General features: G+C 42.5%; 1 protein-coding gene across 1 annotated transcript in view; it reads left to right on the forward strand.

The window, feature by feature from the left end:
• The window catches only part of LOC142582837 (uncharacterized), a 212,826-nt gene extending 194,245 nt beyond the window's left edge, over positions 1–18,581 (forward strand). The window contains exons 6-7 of the mRNA XM_075692906.1: positions 5,507–5,631; positions 11,676–18,581. Of these exons, the coding sequence (XP_075549021.1) occupies positions 5,507–5,631; positions 11,676–11,783 (233 nt within the window). The 3' untranslated portion in view covers positions 11,784–18,581. The remainder of the gene's footprint in view (positions 1–5,506; positions 5,632–11,675) is intronic.
• Positions 18,582–20,637: the final 2,056 nt, after the last annotated feature.

The raw sequence follows: 20,637 nt of genomic DNA on the forward strand, positions 1-20,637 counted from the left end.
GCGTATGCTGTGTCAAGAGCGAAAACAAGTGCGTTGGTGCCGATATACGTTGACTCATTCCGTTTCTCGCAAACATCGATCTTGGCTAAGGAAGCAGACAACGGCTTGTATACGCGGCAGACGACGGAAACGACGGGCGCATTTGTCAGGATAAATCGTGCGCTTAGAGCCAGCTTCTTTATGCGGAGTGCCAAAGTGGAAAAAGTGTGTGAAGTGTGGAAAGCCGGTCACGTGGTAGAGGTAGATGGTAGGAGAGCTTAGGAGCGCGCGTATGAGTATATATATATATATATATATATATATATATATATATATATATATATATATATATATATATAATTCCACAAAAGCATGCGTTCCGCGCAACTAGTCGCAAAGTAGTTTTTTGTGTTTTATGGGCTTTCTTTCCCGCTTGGAGAACTTGTTATGCAGCATGTATAGAGCAACAGAAAGAGGAATCGGGAATTTTTCAAGATAACCTACAATTTCATGGTTGACAATTCTGCTCTGATTATGCTATTTGCGAAGTTAATTATTCCATAATAATTAGTTATGTAATTTCTTTTAGGCCGGATAAGAAACAATAGATCCACTTGCTCCAAGTGACGGCAAACAACATTATCTTGGTTCTGTCCAGCTACGTGGCGCTCGCGTATTTTACAATTTTGGTAGAAGTTATGTAGGACATATAGGTACAGTACAAAAGAAAAGGTTCTATGTAATGCTAAAGGCATTTCTCTTGCACTGACTGCAATATCGCCACTGCTGTGTTTGTTTGTTCTTACTGAGGAGGAAAATAACTTGCTTTATCAAGAATGCTATGTTCAGTTCCTTCGGCAATACGTTAAGCATGCGTCCCGTCACGAAAGCTAATCAGGGCCATAACCACCATATTGTACGCGTGGCACCTACGTCACGCCTCGAAGAGAATGGCGGATTGTCCAGAATAACGCCTATGAACTGTACGTATCTTGACTTTGGCCTGGCTTTAAATGGCTTTGTGAGTTTTAAAATATACATGAAACTAAATATTGCAATATAATTGCGACAATTCGCAGTGATTAGAGGTGTGCAAGGTATAATTTTCTTCCTTTATTTAAAGAACTATGGTTGTTTAGGAAGTTAGCCATCACGAGAACGTTTAAAGCTACGAGGATGAAGATAAGTTCATGTGTACTAACAATCATTCACATGTTATTTGAACCATCGCAGCGCTAGAGATGCCTCTAGTAATTCTTGCCAGAAAACTCAATGGCAGCCGCTAACAGCAAGGACTGGGTTCTCTAGCACTTGTTGCAGCGAAATGTGTCCACGCTTTGGTCGTTCATGTACGAAGTTCGCTCTTCAAAAAAGCAGTGATACACTTGAGAGTAAAGCTAGCGATGTTATTAAATACATTATTGAAAACAAGAACAGCCCGGCTTTGATGTCCTCGATAACAGCCAAAGGGTCCACGCGAGAGAGCGTCAAGCATGCTGTTGTTGCCTTCTAAAATGAAAATTTCTATACACCGTGAAAGATTCTTGAAGGGCATGTTAGAAAGAAAGAGAACACCTTGAAAAGTCAGGATAAAACGCCTTCCGGCGAGCCTGAGAATTCGTAACGGAGCACACACGCTGCTGTGCTGTGTTGCTGGCGTTTAGCAGTGCTTTCTCGTTGGCTTGGACCGCGCTGTTCCCCTTCTCTACATTGAGCAAGAGGCGAGTGCAGGACACTCTCGGACCCACATAAGCGTTTTTCTTTTTTAACGCACTATTACCGGCTGTCGCGAGTTCCGCAGTATCCTCGTTCTTAGAGGCGTTTACATGAATGCGGTAAGCGGCGCTTTTCAAGCACATGTGATTGACGTAAACGGTAAGAATGCGCCGGAAAATCGAATCGCATTGGTGCGTTACGAGAGGGTCGATCGAGGCGGGGTAAGTTATTCCTCGTGGTGAATGTAATCCAGCATATCGCATTGAGGGAGACAAGAAAACTGGGACGGATTTCATCGCGTGCTCTCCTCCGCTACACGGCTGAACTGAAATCGCCGGTGACAGGCTTTCGCTGAATTTGGGTGAACTGAGAGGCACCAAATGTAAACGCTGCCGCGTAAGTGTTACAGTGAGGCACTAAGAAATGTTTTACGCTCCTGTTGCATTCTTGTAAATGTGGCTATTTAAGTGCAGTCGTGCGAACTGGGCACGAGAGTACACCGTAGTCCGCCGTCCTTGGGGCTTCCTGCACAGCACTCGGAACTCTGGGCGGGCAGCTGACGTCCGATGCATTCGAGTTACTTTCTGATGCGGCGCCACCAAACAACAAGGATAAAAAGAGACTTAGGCCTAGCGAAGTGTGCTCAAAATGGCAAACGCGAGCGCAGAAAAATTGCTGATCGGAATACATTTTGTTTATTTGCTTCTCTCTGAAAGAATGCTCATATATTTACCTTTCTTGAGCGTTTCGGTGGTTGGTAAGGTGTCATTTTTAGGTGGTGAATATCAGCGGACGATTACACTATTTGTCATTCACTGCGTCCTGACTTTGAATCGCGGTGCCTACGGGAAGATTCTCAGCATGATACGGCTGGAGAGCTGTGCCAATTGCCGCATCTCTCGAGAACAGATTCTGTGTCTTTACAACGCTGGTGGCGATATTATTTGGTAAAGCAACAAATATAATCTGAGGAAGGATAATTTAATTGTTGCCTCCAGGCTTGATTTTTCCTTTCTGAAAAATTAGTCGGTGGGTCACGTAAAAGAAAAATAAATATCCCCCAACCTTTGACAACACATCGAGCGAATTCACTAAGTAGGTGGCTATAGAGCTCGACAATATGATGCTTCACTAGGCAGAGATTCCATTCTGCAGATATCATCAGCGTGACGCATGCCATTTTATTTTATTTTACTACAATGCAGGAAAGAAATAGCGCATACCTGAGTTTAACATTCAGAAGACATTCCTAAAAAAGTTGATTGAGTGAACGCTTTGGAAAGGCTGCGGTGCCGAGTTCTGTCCTCGCAATCGAACAAATTCGTCAATTACAAAATTTTCTTTCCGAGGAATTTGTTCAGTCTTACTCTGTTGTAGTTTGGTGCTACATTCTTTTTGATGACGATATTTCATGCTCGAGCAAAATACTGCTCAATATGAATCAATATAGGTAAAAGACAAGCTAAACGTTCGCAAATGTAAGTTTTCAACTTGTTTTGGGGGGTCGCAAGGGCATTGCTGTTACCACGTGGATAAGCGTCTATAGGAAACAATGTATACATCCGTTAAAAAAATTATGCGAACAAGTACGTGATCCTGCGAAAAGAAAAATTCTCGCTGCCTTGGCATGTAACCGGAAACCGAACACTGCAGCTAAGATGTGGCATTGTAAACATCGCAAATCATTTGTCAGTGTCAGGTTCAGTCACAGTTACAAAGAAATTAAGTTTGCGCCAAAGCTGAGGTCTGTGTACCTTTTGCAACCAGTTTACTAACAGTTTTGTTTATATATAGGGCGTCCTGGCAGATGTTACTCAAGCTGTTCAGTGAAAAAAAAATTAAAGAAAACACGGTGCAGTGTACAATTTTAAGACCTGCGGTGTCCGGTTGTCATACCTCTGACGACCGAATACAGTAGGCTTTATAATTTTATTTTGCACCGTCATTTTTCGATCTTTGTATTCGTTCATCACCTTTGTTAACGTTAGCTAGGACACGTGGTAGGTAACCTTGTTTTGACTATTAAGTATAGATAAAAAGAAAACGACATATTGGCAGTCAATGCTGTCTATGTCTCCAAACAGTCTCTAGATATCGCTTAAAGCTTCTGTATACGTCCGGCCCATCGTAATGCACTGCTGCAGGCAAACAGTTTTGAAAATACGGTCGGCGAGTAGTTAGCGTCAATCTTAGCACGGTGGCAATATAACAGCATCTAGTAGTGTAGTAATGTCTTCAAGCTTAAGGACGCAATAGCTCAATATAAGCGCGGACAGTTTCATTCTACAGTCGACCCCCTTTAAGGCGTTCATTGTTCAGAAAAAAAGAAAAAGAAATGGAACCTATTCTGTCCTTACTGTTCATGTCTTATTTAGCGCTATTCTTAAGCTTGAATAATGCAGCCCAGTGGCAGGTATTGCCTCGTGTTCTGTCTCAATTATCTGAAAGACAGGGAGTGCTTGAACAAAGCGAGATCGAATAGCGATTCTTGTATTCACCAGAGTAAAACGGGCGCTACGTCTTGCATACAATAGGGTTTCCAATATTCAATAAAAGCACGGGACATTTTGTTTCAGCGCAGGTAGTTCACTAAAAACAAGGAATAAAGGAGACATACATGTAGCACGTTCTCCCTTTGAGTTTATTTTTGGGGAGCGCACTTTATCGAATGATCAATTCCCAACTCAACAAAGCGGCCGCGTTTGAGCACCTGACAGCGGATGAAGGCTGCAACCAAAATATTTGCACACGCATGCAGGGTGCACAGAGTCTGATGCTAGATTTTCATCGCGCTTTCCAAAGCGTTGATAACCTTAGTGCAAGGGCATCGGGCATATTGTATTTAGCCAGCTTGAACAGGAGAAATACTGAACCTAATATGATTGTCTGCCGTTAATTCGATCTGGCTTAATTGAACTCTACTCTTAGTTGGACCCCACTGAAAAGTCCCTGCAAGAAACCATACACAACTATGGATAGAAAACACGCTTAGTTTGAACGCAAAAGCATGTCGCTGCGGTTTGTTCGACTCCAACATATATCAACCAGCGCGCCCTCTTTAGCCTTCGCGGTTACCAAAAACTTAAAAACACAAGAAATTCAGCAGACGACGCTATTTATTTTATCTATTCTGTTCCTCTGATAAATTTTTGTCGATCTGAGGTTTTCTTATTTTTCTCATTTTTTCAATATTTCTCATTTCTGAAGTTTGTGGGCCACTCAACGAGGACAACACTGTCATCAATGTGACAGTCCGACGCTGACATACGTTGGCACTCTTTACTACATGATGGTCGATTCGTGATTCAAGAGGGAGAAGCCAAAAGATATTGCAAATTTCTTCAATCAATAAAAATATTTGAATTGGTTCACTGTGCCGCACTTTCTTAACTCGACCAAATGTTGCGGTATTTGGATGGGACGGGACATAAGACAATCTCGACTGCGCTGGTGCTACGTGGTGGTGCTAGGTTACGTTCACTTACATCAGGTTCCCTCAGCGGATGTTACCCTTGCAGCCAGTTATGACAATTTCTTTACCAAAGGACCGCCATACCGAACTCAAAATTCACTACCACACCTTCAGGTCATGCGAAAATATGAAAGTAATGTCAATGCTTTAACGCATAGAAAATGAAACATATTCGATGAATCGCTAGGAGGACGTTTTCGCGAGTGCGCAAAGAAATGGGTGTTTCCATAAGGACCATGAATTAAGCGAAAAAGAGGCGTCAGCGCACTTCATGAGTTTAAGTAACTTCTTTGTGGTTATAGCGAGCTTGGTAACATATTTATTCTTCTTCCTCTTCAGCAGGAAGCAGGGTCGGAAGTAGGGCTGGTAGCAGAGCCGGAAGCAGGAGCGGAAGCCCCGACGTTCGACGCTCTTCAGGTTTTCAGCATCACGGCGAGCACCACGGAGAGCGCCATGGATCCAAGGTACATTAGCACGAACGGCTTGCCGCGATCTACGGAACTATATTTATAACCTGAAGTTCGTTCCTGACGTTTTCATCTGATACGCCATGCGCCAACTTTTACTGTTTTGTATTCCCTTCCCTAGCTATCTCTCTGTGTAGTATTTGCGGATACCTTCAGTTTGCAGGAGCCTCATTTCCCTTACATCAAAGCATAGCGTTCAATATGGGATAGTCAGCTTCAGTTTGCTAACCCAAGTGAAGATGGCAGCTAATGTTGACACTATTCAATAATTTAATGTATCTATATGCACTCTGTTTTGTGGCACAATCGCTAGCTTTTAGTTATGTTAAAGATCCACGTTCAACAACGAGGTAAGAAGCGACAGAACTGTTTAAGAGTGGATATATTTTGCATGTCAGATGCTTTGATCAGTTTTCTTTCCGCATCTAGCAAGCGGTAACATACAATAATTTTTCTTTCAGCATTTCTCTGTTTTGAAGTTCAAGCGGTATTTTCATGCTTTTTACGTATGGTGACAGCTCTTTATTATCATATGCTCACCGATGAGCATTTTTCGGGTGCAGCACACAAGTTAATAGGCTTGCTCATTCCTTCTTTCTTTTATGGGGTGTTTCATACATTTGCATGCTCTTCATTGAGAGCTGTGCAGATGTGTGCACACAGTTACTGAAACAGCAATAGTGATCTCAGATGAAAGAACAAAGGCGTAATTTGGCCAAACAGAGTCAATACAAAGCATCTGGCTAGAGTTATGACACTTTTCGTTGGTAGGTACTAGGGAATTTTAGATATTGCGCACCCAAAGCACCACGCCCCCCTTGCCTTCTCTTGTACGTGGTTCTTCCGGTTTCTTTTACTTTTTGTACGCTTTTGTAAGCCCAGCGATTTGCGTCTCCAAAACTTTTGGAATCACAAAATAGAAAACCCACTACTGATTTGTCTTTGTGAAATGCATTGGGCATAACCCATATATCGGTAATCGCGTGTTTTGACGAAGCCTGTTCTTACAAACTGTCGTACGAACGGCCTGATCGGCGTTCGAGACAGACGTTGGTGGCAGAAGGATACTTCTTAGTAGACGTACCTGCGAAATTACAGTCTACAGGCGTGAAAACATAAGAAGTGTTTAGTCATAACAATATAGCGTCTTTGTCAGGCATATAGCGATACATATATACTTATAGCGACAGAAATTTTCATATTGCTGTCTTCTGTCCGCGAATCACAAAAAAAAAGAACATTGCTGGGTATTCATGTTTTGTTTTTTGTTGTTTTTTGTATCAACAGTATTTCTGTAGCAAATCTTAAAATTCATCACTACATCGTCATTTCTGCCATTGCGACAGAAAAGTTTGTGGTCCCTTTAACTTTGACGCTCGCGGGAAGGGGGCAGATATTTTTGCCACATCATCAGATATTCACTGCCGGTGTTCCCAACCAATGGTTGTTCGCTAAGAGTCGTTCACATTAAACTGGTGAACACAGAAAGACTGTTTGAGAAGAATGACTAGGAAGAAAAGGCAGGATGATTAATCATGGTCGCGCCTGGTTTTGTACCCTACATGTGAGGAAAGAACAAAGGGGGAAAGAAAAGCAGAGAAGAAGCAAAGTCAGTGCGCCTACATCCGCAGGATAATGTTCACGCACTACCATGGGTTCTAATATAGCTCAGTTGTCTTCTGGAAGTACATCAAAGATTTGTTGGCCTTGTGCATACTACAGTTGTTTCGACCAACGTCCCGGAACTTTTGCTGCCAAGGACAGTCTGTCGTCCAAATGGCTGAGACTAGTACGCAGAGCATATCGTGTAGGAGTCCGAGTATGAACCATTGCGCAGAATGCACTTTATAGTTTCATTATACACAAGAATGGGACAAAAAAGTGCATGTATTCAGAGGAAATTTTCAAGGAAGTGAGTGGAGCATGTATAGATTCCGATGAGTACCATAACAGAATGATAAGAAAAATGATAAAAAAAACAATAATTAGCAAATCTGCGAAAAAATTTCCAAGATAGGGTGGATGCCGCGGAAGGTGGCTGAGGGCCACGTCATGGCATTTAACGGTATCTAATGTGAACGGTATTTCATCTGCCGCCAGCCATTAGTGCGAGTGACACTGTCTAGCACTGTCAGAGGCAGGTGTACGACATGCACACGAATACCCAACAAAACAAACGGGAAGGCAGCCACCACCATAGCTCAATTGGTAGAGTACCTGCACGCGTAAAACGTAAGATGTGCGCTTGGTTCCCGTCTGTTGCAAGTTGTTTTACACCGAAGCTGTTAATGAATTATTGCTTCCACGTTGCCACCCTCCACCCCCCACACCCCTCCTGAAAGAATAAATCTAGACCAGTTACGAGGTTCATATTTCGAAAAAATGCGGAGGGTGTAAGAGGCGATTTGCAGACAATTTTTGAAGTGCGTGAGGTAATTGGGTCTTACACGAAATATGTTAAATCTTCGTTTTCGGCCAGTTAAGATTCGTTATTGAAACGCTTACAAAGTTTCCTCGTTTTCCTGAGAGGACCAGAAAGGCACATATTTCATGGATGTAACCTGAAATCTTCACTCGTCAGTTTACAGGTGACGAGTATCGAAAGTTGGAAGGGTGCAGTATAATAAGGTTATTTGAAAAAAAATTACGGAATACTTGTCTTCTTCAAATTCCTGCGTCATAAAGGAGGCGTGTAGTTCATCTTCCCGGTCCCCTGAAGGAACTATGCGAGGCATGTTGGTTATATTTTGTTGAAGTGTAGGTAGTATGTTGTGAGTAGCAAGCACTAAATGTTCAATACGTGCAGATTAACTACGGCGTTTGTACAAAATTAGTCATTCAAGCGTTCCAAAGCGTGACACGGATTTTATCCGCAATGTTTTCCAGAGTCGTAAAGCAACTATACAAGAAAGCAACTTCAAAGTTGTGGTAAACAAAGGAAATAAGTGTAGCATGTGGCGAAGTTGTAAAGTATTTGGCGCAATTACAAGAGCTGCAGATAACTACTGAGCGTTCTACTGAGCCCTGTTTTCATGCGGTATTCGAGGTTCGCATAGTACGTCCCTATATGCTCAGAGGAATAAATGTGACCTTGTTTATATTTGTGAAATTAGAGGTAGGTTATGAGTGTTACGTATGCAAAGTTAAGAGTGTGGGTTGCCGTCTTTGCAATAAATTATGTACGCCAGCACTTCAGAGTGTTATAACTGTGTTCGAGCGGCGCACAATTCTGCCCACTACTCTGGCTTAAATAAGGATGAAACCAAGATAAAATATAACTAGAATTGGGATGCTGCAACGGCCGATCTGTGTGCGAAGTTAAATTCGTGTCGCTCAAATATATCTTTAGCAAAGCACACCTTCAGGAAGTGCTCGAAAGACACCCACCGCGGTGGCTTAGTTGCCTATGGCGTCCTGCTTCTTAGGACGAGGTCGCGGGGTTCATTATTCCCGGTCACGGTGGCCGCAATTTGAAGGGGATGATCTGCAGAAACGACGTGTACCGTACTTTGGGCGCATGTTAAAGAACCCCAGGTGGCCAAAATTAATCCGCATTCGCGCGCGACGACGTGCGTCATAATTAAGTTATGGCTTCAACGAGTAAAACCCCCTTTAAATAATTTTTAAGCGCTCAAACACACTATCGACATCTTACGCTATATTTTCTGGTGTACAGAGGGAGCTTCACGTGATATCGGTTTTATATTTAACAAAAATAAGGGGCAGCTATGGGTAATGCATAGGCAAAGTAAACTACTCGTGCAAGTGACCCGGAACATTATGTGTGTGTTTTGCTAGCAGCACGAAATTTAGCCGGTTGGCCTCGCATAACCACGAATACCACTATAAAATTTCGGCGAACGCTATGGCAAGTTTTTGCGGGCAGTTAAATGCTTGCGAGTCAAATGGAGTTTTTTTAAAAGAAATTATCGTTAGCAATTGCTCGATAACGTTGCATGGCCATTTTACGCTAGGTTTCCAGTGTCCGAAAAGAACACTTCCTTATATTAAGTTTATATTTAATGAAAATAAGGACTACGTTATGGGTTAGGCGGAAGCAAAGTTCACAATGTTTTGGGTAATTACCGCGTCTCTGTAATAAAGTATGTGTTCTTGTGCTCCAGGAAGTTATGATTCAGTTTTGCAAGTGATCAGAAATTTAGAACGTAGCCCTGGCATAATTACAAAACTCACCAAGATCAAACTTAGTGGAAACGGGGGCACGACAACAGGTAATCTGTGCACGAAGTTAAACGCGCGTGGAGTAAATACATCTTTAGCAACAACAATTTTAATCAAGTGTTCGAAAGTGTCACGCGGCCGTTATCAGCTGTCTTTCTCAATGCCCCACAGAAAGTCGGCGTTACACCCAGTATATCTTTAGTAGAAATTGGGAGCAATTTAGGTGCAGTGTTCGCGCAATTTTAGCGTTTCTGACTTAATAAGGAGAATTGCAAGTATTTATGAACCCTCGACTATTTTTCGGTATTTTGATGTGTTACGAGAGGTTTCCCGGGTGTTCTCCGTGAACTAAACAGGGTACATGATTTTTTTTTCTTTGGTGAAGGCGAAGGGCTACGTTACAGGTGATCTGTAGGCTAAGTTCAAGCTCAATGGGTTAATCGTGGCCGCTGCAATAAATTAGGTACGCAAGTGCTCCGGAGCATAATGAGCGTGTTTTACGAGCAGCAAAGAATTTAGCTCGTTGCACTCGAAGAACTACAAATTCTATCGAGATCAAATTTAGGGCAACAGGGGCAACGGGAGGGAGAGGCATGCCAAGTTTGGGGCGAAGTTAAACGCGTGTTGATAGAATGCAATCTTTGCAAAGAAAAAAAAATTCTTAAGCAAGCACTTCACAATGTCATACGGCCGCCGTTATCAGCTATGCTTCCCAATGTTGCGAGAAAGCTGTCCGTTACAGCAAGTTTAAATTTAGGGGGAATGGGAGATCATGTCAAGCGAAATGTGTTGGGAAACATTAACGTTGTTCGCCTAATTAGACGAGTTGTAAATTATTACTAAGGCCTCGTTATTTCTCATTTTCATGCCTTATAAGAGGCTCGTAGTAGGCTTCCGCGTTGTCTTTGGTCAACTCAACGTGCATCTTGTTTTTATTTGTTTAAAATTAGGGGTTCGTTATGGGTAATATGTACGGGAAGTTCAAAATGTATTGACTAAACACAGCGTTCGTTAGCAGTGAATTAGGTATGCAAATAATTTATCCGGCTGCACTGGGAGAACTATACTCGCAACCACGATCAAATTAAGCGAGATAGGGGTGAGGAGGGGGGAGGGAGGGACATTATGGCCAATGCCCGGAAAAACTAAAACATGCGGGGATAAATTGCTGCCCTCTTCTATATATTTGTTAAGAAATGCTCGGAAACGTTAAATGCAGGCAAGGTTTCAAAGGGGCCAGTTATATGCAGGCAATGTTTTAAAGTATATAATTTAAATACAGGCAACGGAAATTCTTAATACACTTGCTCAAGAAAAACCGCTTCGCTGAAAATTGGGTTATGATTCAGCAAGGTCTCACAAACCTGCTGTCTTTCTTATTTTTAGTCCACCTTCGCTTACCTGTCTTTGATATTTCTAGATTCCAATTAAAGTCACAGTTGTTTCTCCTATGCTTTTCTTCGTTACCCACATTGTTCGTTCGCTTCATGTGGTTGCGACTTAGAAAAACTGATCCCCTCCGTTCCCCTTCTTTTCGCTCGTGAACGACATGCATGATCCTTGTGAATACTTGCTATTCTTTTGTATCCGTCTGTAAACACTTACATTCAATGAAACGCGTAGTATGAGAGGTTCCACTACAGCAACTTGGCCCTCTTCTTGAATTAACATTTCCGTTACGCACTTTAACCACGTGAGGGCAGTAAGCGACCTCTTTCTCTCTCCCTCTTTGTCCAGCATCGGCTAAATATTGCATCATGAGATCTACGTGGGTCTTTAAAATGTTCGCTCTCAGCTGACGCTCCTCGTGCTGCACACCTACAAAAAATTTCGCTGTTTATTATTTTTTTCGCACGCAGGATGGCGGCCACACACTGATTGCCAGAGCTGCAGAGTCGCTCCAGAACGGCTCTCCCAAGGTGATCGTGAATCGGGGACGGTCGCCGTCACCGCCGGCGCAAGCGTGAGCCCGCCCCCCAACGTGGCTGGCTGAGCAGCAACAGCAGCTGCAGCAGCAACAGCAACAGCAGCAGCAGCAGCAGCAGCAACAGCAGCAGCAGCAGCAGCCAGCCTTGCGTCGCCCCAGATGAACGCCCAGTACAGAGCCACCCAACTCCCGCTTCGTATCTTCTGTTCCACCCACCAAAACGCGGTGCTTTCATCTCAGCCGAAAAACGCCATAGTGCGCCTCACGCACGCGCATTTCGTGCGGCATTGCTCGGGCCGACGATGTTATGCGGAAATTGTTGGAGTGGAGATGGCTTCCAGCAGCAGAAGCCGTGCAGGACCCCCACCTTACCGTGGTGCCCCGAAAAACCCCTGTGTTCTATACTGACAGCAGAAAGCGCTGTTGTCTGGTTTCCGGTGGTTGTCCAGTTTCTAAAACTGGACCGAGATAACGTTGCTTGGCTTATGTTATTGCGCAATCGAGCGATACTTGTTTGCCTTTGGACAAGCCTGTCCTCGTAGGCGACTGCCTGTGTAAATTTTTGTATGTTTGTTTGTTTGTGTGTTTGTTTCTGATGACCTACCCAATTCACGTGGTAAGACGAAGAGAAACGCTGTTTTGTCCTGGAAAGAAAAGATAAGTTAAAAAGGAGAAGGGAAGACGTTGGACTAACGTCCATTATTATCCCATGGTGGAGGGTCTGCATATAAAAAGACAAAGTATCAAAGTTATACTTTTCTTTTTTAAGCTGTTTACCGGTTCAGTGTTATAGTATCAATGATTTGCACTTTCAGGAATGCATGCCAGGAATCACGTCACATTATGGGGAATCCTACAGCCAGCAGACTGACGCAAACTTCATGTAACGCTAAAGTGTGCGGTTTCCTCGTGAGATAACGTGGATACGTTAAAAATAGATTCCTTTGCTACAGTGAATAGTGAGTGCAGAACAACTGCTAAAAATAAAGCCGTAAGCACGTCGCAGTTATCGCCAGCATTCGCGTCTGCATACGATGCCGATAAGGCGCTTTCGCCCACTCGACCACGTGCGCGCGGGTGCACATACGTGCCGTTATTCGCGTGCTCGACTAAGCTTAATTGAGCATTTCCGGCCACGCGCTATTATGTAACAGCTAGCGGCTCACTCGTCCTGCTTCGCCGAAAAAGGTGTCGTCAGGGGCCACCCACGTGTGTGTGTGTGTGCGCGCGCGTTCTTTCAAACTCTACACGCTTTTAATCACTCATTTATTGAATTCCCGCTGCCAGCCAGTAGGCTCTACTTTCCATCGCATCAAGAAGTCCATATTGCTTAATGCAAACTCGAAACATCTCTGTGCCATTGTCAGATTGAATGACAGTTACCGCCTATCGCGACTTCACCTTCCATATAGGATACCGGCAGCGCAAGTAAATGTTTAATGGTGTCTGCCTTAACGGTTGTTCTAACAAACAGTGTTAGGGCTTCTAAAGGCGAGAAACGGTGAAATCCGAAGCTGGTAAATTCAAAAACGCTCACCGAGCCATACGCAACGTTAACCTAGCAACCAGATACAGATTGAGCCTTTAACTTGTCTACAGACATACGTGTTGCTCAGCAAATCTTATCTATAATTTATTTCGCATCCGAAAAAAGATTTAAATATACGGTTGATTATCAAGCGGTTCTAATTCAGATTAATCACAGTTGCCTAAAAGATACGGACAAGTCTGAAATAACGTTTAGAATTTGAAAAAAAAATCAAATTAAATCTTTGGCAATATTTATGGATGTCGTAGCATTCAATGACATTAATCCGAGACGCGTAGCTCCTGTTCCAATATTGACAGTGTTACTGGACTCAGTTATTCAATCACGTTATTTATTAGCCCCTTTCGTAACGTTGTAATTCACATTAACTACTAGTACCGCTTCGCATGTTGGGTTGATCGTGAAGATCTTGCTTGGTGGATTCCTTTATGTAACTTGACATTCACGAGGGTGAAACGACTATTCACATCTGTCACCATGTCCATTCATAGGTCATGTTGATAATGCAGAAGAGGAAACTGGCAAACAGCAATGAAAACATAGCTCGCCCAATACTTGTCTTATTTAGAAAATAGAAACCGCGCATCTCTTGTAGCAATTCTTTTTTCGGTGCATTATTTAAAACGTAAGTCCAAGGAATTCACATTTCTTCTCTTGTTGTCGCAATACATCGACGAGCACATTAAATGGCGCATAAAGCCTTGTATTCTCTCTACTGATAGGCATAAAACAAGCATTACCAGTCTGTAATGAAATCAGTATCCTGTTGAATTGTAACTTATAGACACAATGTATATCACCTGTTTATCACAAATGACATATAAAGAGGGAAGCAGTACTTTTTCAAAGTAATAGGCCAGTGATCGTTCATTCAGCTTCAAATACCTTTAGGTGATAATGCAAAAAAAATTAAGAAACTAAGATTATGGGTAGCAAAAATATTTAAAACTAGGCGTTTCCGTTTGTCGAATTCGCGTATTCGCAAGGTAATTGTCGGTACCATCGTTATGAAGATGTTGCAGCACGCCCTTTCAACTCAAATATTGTGAACCCGTTAAACATGCAGGATTGCTTTCTTTGCGCAAAGGCGACGGTGTATCATCTTGCTAGGTTTATAAGAAAAAACTAACATGCATGTTTTTAAAGGCTCTTACATTTTCACAAACACTCGGAAGTTAAACGCTACGAAGAATAATTACGTGAGCTCAACAATGTTGTTAACAATGCCACAGAATTGAGGGCTTTATCTCACCGTCCCTATGGCGACATTACCCCAAATAACAAATTTTAACAAAATTCTGTATTTATGCGTGCCAAAACCAAGATCTGTTTGCGAGACACGCCGTATCGGAGGACTACTGATTAGTTCACGCCACCTGGGGTGTTTAAACGTGCATCTTAACATTAGTACACGTTTTTGCATATTAGCATACATTAGTACGTAGTTTTTGCATTCCGCCCTCATCGAAATGCGGCCGTCGCGGTCGGGATTGAACCCGCATCCTCGAGCTCAGCAACACAATGTCATAGCGACTAAGCTACCAGGTTGATTGCAACCGACAATTACCCACTTTCTTCTCTTTCACTTATCATGACGTGCAATTCTTAAACAGATTTGTAAGTTGCCCAGCCAATGTGCTATTCAATCGATTAATTGTGAAAGCGCTATAAGACCGGTTGCACTTCTCTTCTGCGGAAGACTTGCTAAGCGAGATTCACCCGGAAAATCCAAAATGAGCGTCGCTCGTGTTTGTGGCGTAACGCGTGTCCTCGCGGATCTTTTCACGCCACGTTGTACATTTTAGCCACCAGCGATACATATTCCATTCCTTTCCTGCAAACATTGCAACTTGCAAGTTGAAAAACGTTACTCGTTAGCTTGTGCATGTTCTGTTGCCTTTGCACGTACAAATGTTTTCCTTGGCTGTTTCGTTCAAACTGAATGTTAATGTTTAGCAATATATTGCAGAAAATTGTTATCTACCCAAGTGCAAGAAACAACGTTATATTTCATCCAAAAGTTTGAGAAATGCATCTCAATCAAAACTTGATGCAATACACCATTATGATTTGCTTCCTCGGTGACAAATGGGACACATAGTGACAGTCAATATCCGGACCGTCAACTGGAAACAAGTGGATTTTGAAATGTTGAAACAGCAACTGAGACTGATTGGGGGAAAAATCAACATTTTTCTTCTCGTCGCCACAAAGGATCCATACAGCTTCGTAAAATTCCAGTGTGTTTACGTACCTGTAGGCATCGAGGCTACCCCAGCCATATTCAGTGTTTTGTAAATCCCATCTTTTTATAATCTTATTTAGTCTTACTGAAGGCATTAGTGGAAATGATTGCCTTACTCGCAGTTTTCATATTGAGTTAGTGATTATATACAGTGCGAAGTATTCCCTTGGCCTTCTTTAAACGTTGGGCACAGAAATGCCAAGCCCTCTTGAATTAAAAAATTTCAGTGTTTACTTCCTACTGCAAAGCCTTTCTAAACGCTAGCATGAAACGACGAACACTTCAGGGAACGGTGAAAATTATGAAGCAATTATCATACAGAACAAAAGCGTCACACGTGTGACATTGTGTTTATTGTGACACAGAAACTGGCGCTTTGGGCCAGCGAAAAGCCACGGCAGAGTCGCCTGCTGTTTACTTCTCTCAACTGTTTCACTCGAAAATACATATCCACAAACACAGGTTAGATAGAAACCAGTTTCTTATTTCGAATAATCGTGAGGACTTTAGCTACGATGTGACCGTCCCACATAAATTCCTGAATGTTTTCGTGAACTTCCTGTGGGCATCCTGTGTCATTCGATGATTACACCGAACTCATCGCAGTTTATTCACTACACGCACAACGATCTACTAAGCAAGAGTTATGAGGCTGTATTTAAGTTTTATTGCCCCCCATCACTCGCTATATGTCAGTCAGGATACAGGGAAGGTTAATGAAACAAACTATGAAGTTCTTGTACCGACAAATGAAAGTGAACCTGCCCGGAAAAGAAATGATTGAACCAAGTTGATTTTCTTAAGCAGTCTGGTCATCATTTCATTAGGAGGACCTCTTTCTGGTTCCTGCGTTCTCTTATAGAAACCTAGGCCTGCCAGCTTGGTTCATTAAATTCTGCTCATATTCATTTCTTTATTTCGTATTTAGTAAAATAAATACGGCATTAATAGATATATTTTGCTGTTGTGGCCAATGTACTCCTACCATCAACGTTCTAGCATCACGGGCTTCTTTTGTTCTTTAAACAAATTAATTTTTTGTGCTACTTCCCAAAATTTACAGTTACAGTAAAATTTACAGTAATTGCCCGCATATTACGGAAGTACCTCAAAAATAGTCACAATGTTATGTACTGGACCATTAATTTCTTAGAACGCTTTACGAGCTCGTCATTGTTTTCTTCTTGGCACGATATGACACGGTTACGTTAGGCGAGTACTAACAGTATCAGACAATGCAAGGCGTTCCTCCAACTTAAAGTGCACCGCAAGCACGCACAGGCAACTTCATGCACCGTCATCAATGCACGAGCATTCGTCCAACAGCCGGGGCTCGAGTTGAATGCGTAGTTTGGCGTATAGTGAATGCTAGCGGTGCCCGTATACCACTGTCGGTGCGTCCTTTTGGGCACAATTTCTTTGAGAGGAGTATTCGAAGGTCGCCTTTCATCGACCGAAACACACATCCTGGTCTATCCGGCTCATTGAGCTTAACGATGGTGTGCCACGCGTGCGGCGCACCGATCGACTCCTTACGTGCCCCATTGCTCGCCGGTCAAGGGGAGAACCAAAAGTATGGTGTGAAAGCCGCAAGTGAACACTTCCCGAGCGAAGCCGGCCATGCACTTGCTTTTCGCACTACTCGCCAATTTTCCCTTGACTGCAAAATGTTGCTGCAGTCTGTAGTTCTATTTCTCTGAAATTTTACGTTAATTACCCTTTTTCTTTATCTGAAATGGCAGTGTTAAGTACTTATATAGGCTAATCCACTGCATCTCAGAGACAACCTTGCGCGACCAGGAGAAGAAATAATACCGCAAAACAGAGGTTAAAATGCTGAGCTTTGGGGATTTTGTCACTCGTTCATTGCAGGTGGCTGTTGGTGATTCGGCACGACGAAATAAAGGCCCCAGGAAACAGAGCAAGCGCCTTTCGCTCAATGTTTCGCACATCTTATTGCACATCTTATCTGGGAAGATTATGAAAGTGCGACATATGAAATGAAATGAAGTAATGGCCTATGAAAATTAGGCGAGATAGAAGTCCACTGTACGGAACGCTAAGAATAAATACTTTTGCTTTCAAGAAGAATTAAAAGTTTACGGTTTATACCGATCAAGCAAAGCACTCGATGCAGCTAATAACTCATCTTAACGCACTTCAATATTTTCTTCCTTTCTAGGTCTCAGTTATTCAGCCTAATGCTAACATGCATCGAATACTCTCGCTCAAAGCAAGCATTCAAGCATCCAAGCACTCGAGGCAATGCAAGCATGCCTTGTAGTCGTGCTCTCACAGACCATTATGAAACAGAAAAGTGACACAATAGTGTTACGTCCGGACACTTGGAATGAAGGCTGTCGTCACTGATGATGTTGATAACGAGTATAGTTAGTGGGGCCATAACATTTCTGATCATAAAGAAGTACTGCCTTATGACATGGATAGAGTTTAAGCATTGCGTTGCATCCAGCATTCAGCAATCAGGAGTCACTGCTTCTAGGCCAGTAAGAAAATATTTGCAGGACACCGTGGCTCGTTGATCACTACTTCAAGCAGCGTGCTAAACTGGTCCACAATAAAACTAGCAAGGCGGTTGCGGCAGACGCTTGCGTGATTTTGGTTCTTTGGTCGTGAAGTAGCCCGCTACAACGTAAGCTACACACGCTAACTCACCACCTCCCAGCGTTTTCAACACCACTCGGTTTCGTAGCGCAGCGTTTTGTGGCGTAGTGTTGCCATCGCTCTCCGAAATCCAACTTGGATTGGTCGGATGCTTACAAGTTACTAATTTCCTATCGGACGGCCTCAAATTCAGCGCAGACAAAATGAAGGTGCGAATCGAGGCTTTTCGTAAATGCTTACCACGCGGCTGCTTGTAAAAGGCGCAGGGTACGTGCCATAAGCCAATGTCAATTCATATGATTGTGAACTCCCAAAGTCAATCTAGTTGAAGAGCTACGCAACTGGGCAATCGCAACCGCAGAGCTCCAGCTAATGCCACCGATGGATTTGTGAGCCGGTTCCAATGCCAGAGCTCAAACATGAATGAATGAATGAATGTTTATTTTGACAGAAATAAAATACAATGGATAATGGATATAATCACTGAGAAAATACTTCGCCAATTTAGAGTGCGGCAGCGATGTTTTGCTAGAAACCTTCATTTCGTTACGTGAACTGGACCATGGAATCCATGTTCTTTAGAAGTGTTTCACCAACCCAAACGCAGTAATAATGACATAACTGGTTCACGAATATTTTGGGTATGATTTTCCAAAACAACGAGTGCAGGTGGGGTAGTGACAGAGAACCGCTTAACCTTTCAATGCAAAGCCTTAGTAAATTTTTAATGCCGAGTATCTTTAGAATATGACACAGAAACTTCGTTTATATCTGCTCGTATACAGAAAAGAGCAATCGCGCGTTAGTTCTTTCTAGCACTTCCGATTTTTGCACCGTAGGAAATAGAAATCATTTTCTTATGTGGAGCGTATATATATATATATATATATATATATATATATATATATATATATATATATATATATATATATATATATATATATATATATATATATATATATATATATACGAAAGGTCCGCGTATAGGTCACTTTTATTTTAATGCTTCATGTAAATACCCGAGGACAAATTATTGTAAATACTAAGTCCTTTTGCATCCTCACACACACACTCTCTCTCTCATGCCCTTAACATAGGTTAGCGATGCTCATTTGCCCAGAAAAGCTTCCCACGGGCGAAGTGATGTTCTGTAATATTTATTTTTCATGATCATTTGATAAGTTTTAATGATTTTTGTGGGTGTAGTCTTTATTTCCGCAGGGTGCTCAAAATGACTCGTATTGTACCAGTAAATATAATCTTAATAACCCTTCAGAGAGCTCTCTTTCAGACATTTTAAATTTATGTAATAAAGCTTGCTGCGCTTGGCTTTGCATAACACAAAAACATTCAATAACCAAACGCCACTTGGACGCCGTACTGTCATGGGGAGGAATAGCCGAGATGAGGCTAAGGCCTAAACCAACGCTATCGGAAACCTTTGTGAAATATTACGTTATTTGGCTTGAGCACTCTCAGGCAGCTTATCTTGTTCATCATCGCAATGCGTTCCAAACGCCCTACGTTAAAGTGTAAACATTGACTGAATTTGACACAGAAGCATAATGAACTTGAGCCAGCTTTTCAAAGCTTAAACTTTTTTTGCTTATACTAAGGGGCAATGTGCAAATGTGTCGCTGCCATTCTGTGTTCTAAATGCACTGCAGAAAGACCATGCAGCAGGGCAGCTTCTTTTGTTTTTCAAAGCATGAGCCACGGTTTCTTATTGCCAGGTTGGCTAAGGAGGCAAGGTGTTCATTCAAGGTAAATGTGCAAAATGAAATAACCGTTCTCGAACGTAGCTTCAATACGTGTACTGACCAACCTTGCAGACTCCTTTCTACGAAGACAATGTAATAGCTTCGAGAGCACAGCTACACTGATGTCTCCTATCACTGAGGAAGCATTACTCTTTGGAAAGAAGGATGTCCTTTTGAGAACATAGACTGCGCCGCTCCTGCGACAATGGTATGTCGTTTTCAACGCACTATGATATGCCGCACAACAAGCGATAGAACCAAATACAAACTCTAGCCCTTACTACATGAATGCCAGGACAACGCCATTTCGCTGCCGTGTTAGGTAACCCTTACAGTGCCCACGCAAGGATGCCAGAATCATGTTTCAAATACACAGCCTGCCGATAAGTCCTGTCATTACATAAGCAGTTTTCTTCCACCAAGTTGCTTGGTTCGCGTTTTTTCATGGCATCATTGTGACAGCAAACGAGGTTCATTAACCAAACCACACCGTTTTCACCCCCCCCCCCTCCCCGTTATGCGTACCACATGCCAGCGTTAAAATGTAACGAAAGATGAGTGAATTTCCCATTAAAAAAAATTGGAGTGAGATTCTTTAGGCCGCCTACAAACGCGTTGTTGAAGGCTTTATGTGGCCAATTGAATGTCACAGAACAATTTTTGTATAAAGACGCATTACTCGTGACCACCCATTGACATGCCTGAAGCGGAAAAT

Source organism: Dermacentor variabilis, chromosome 5, assembly GCF_050947875.1.
Source record: "Dermacentor variabilis isolate Ectoservices chromosome 5, ASM5094787v1, whole genome shotgun sequence".
Classification (NCBI taxonomy): domain Eukaryota; kingdom Metazoa; phylum Arthropoda; class Arachnida; order Ixodida; family Ixodidae; genus Dermacentor; species Dermacentor variabilis.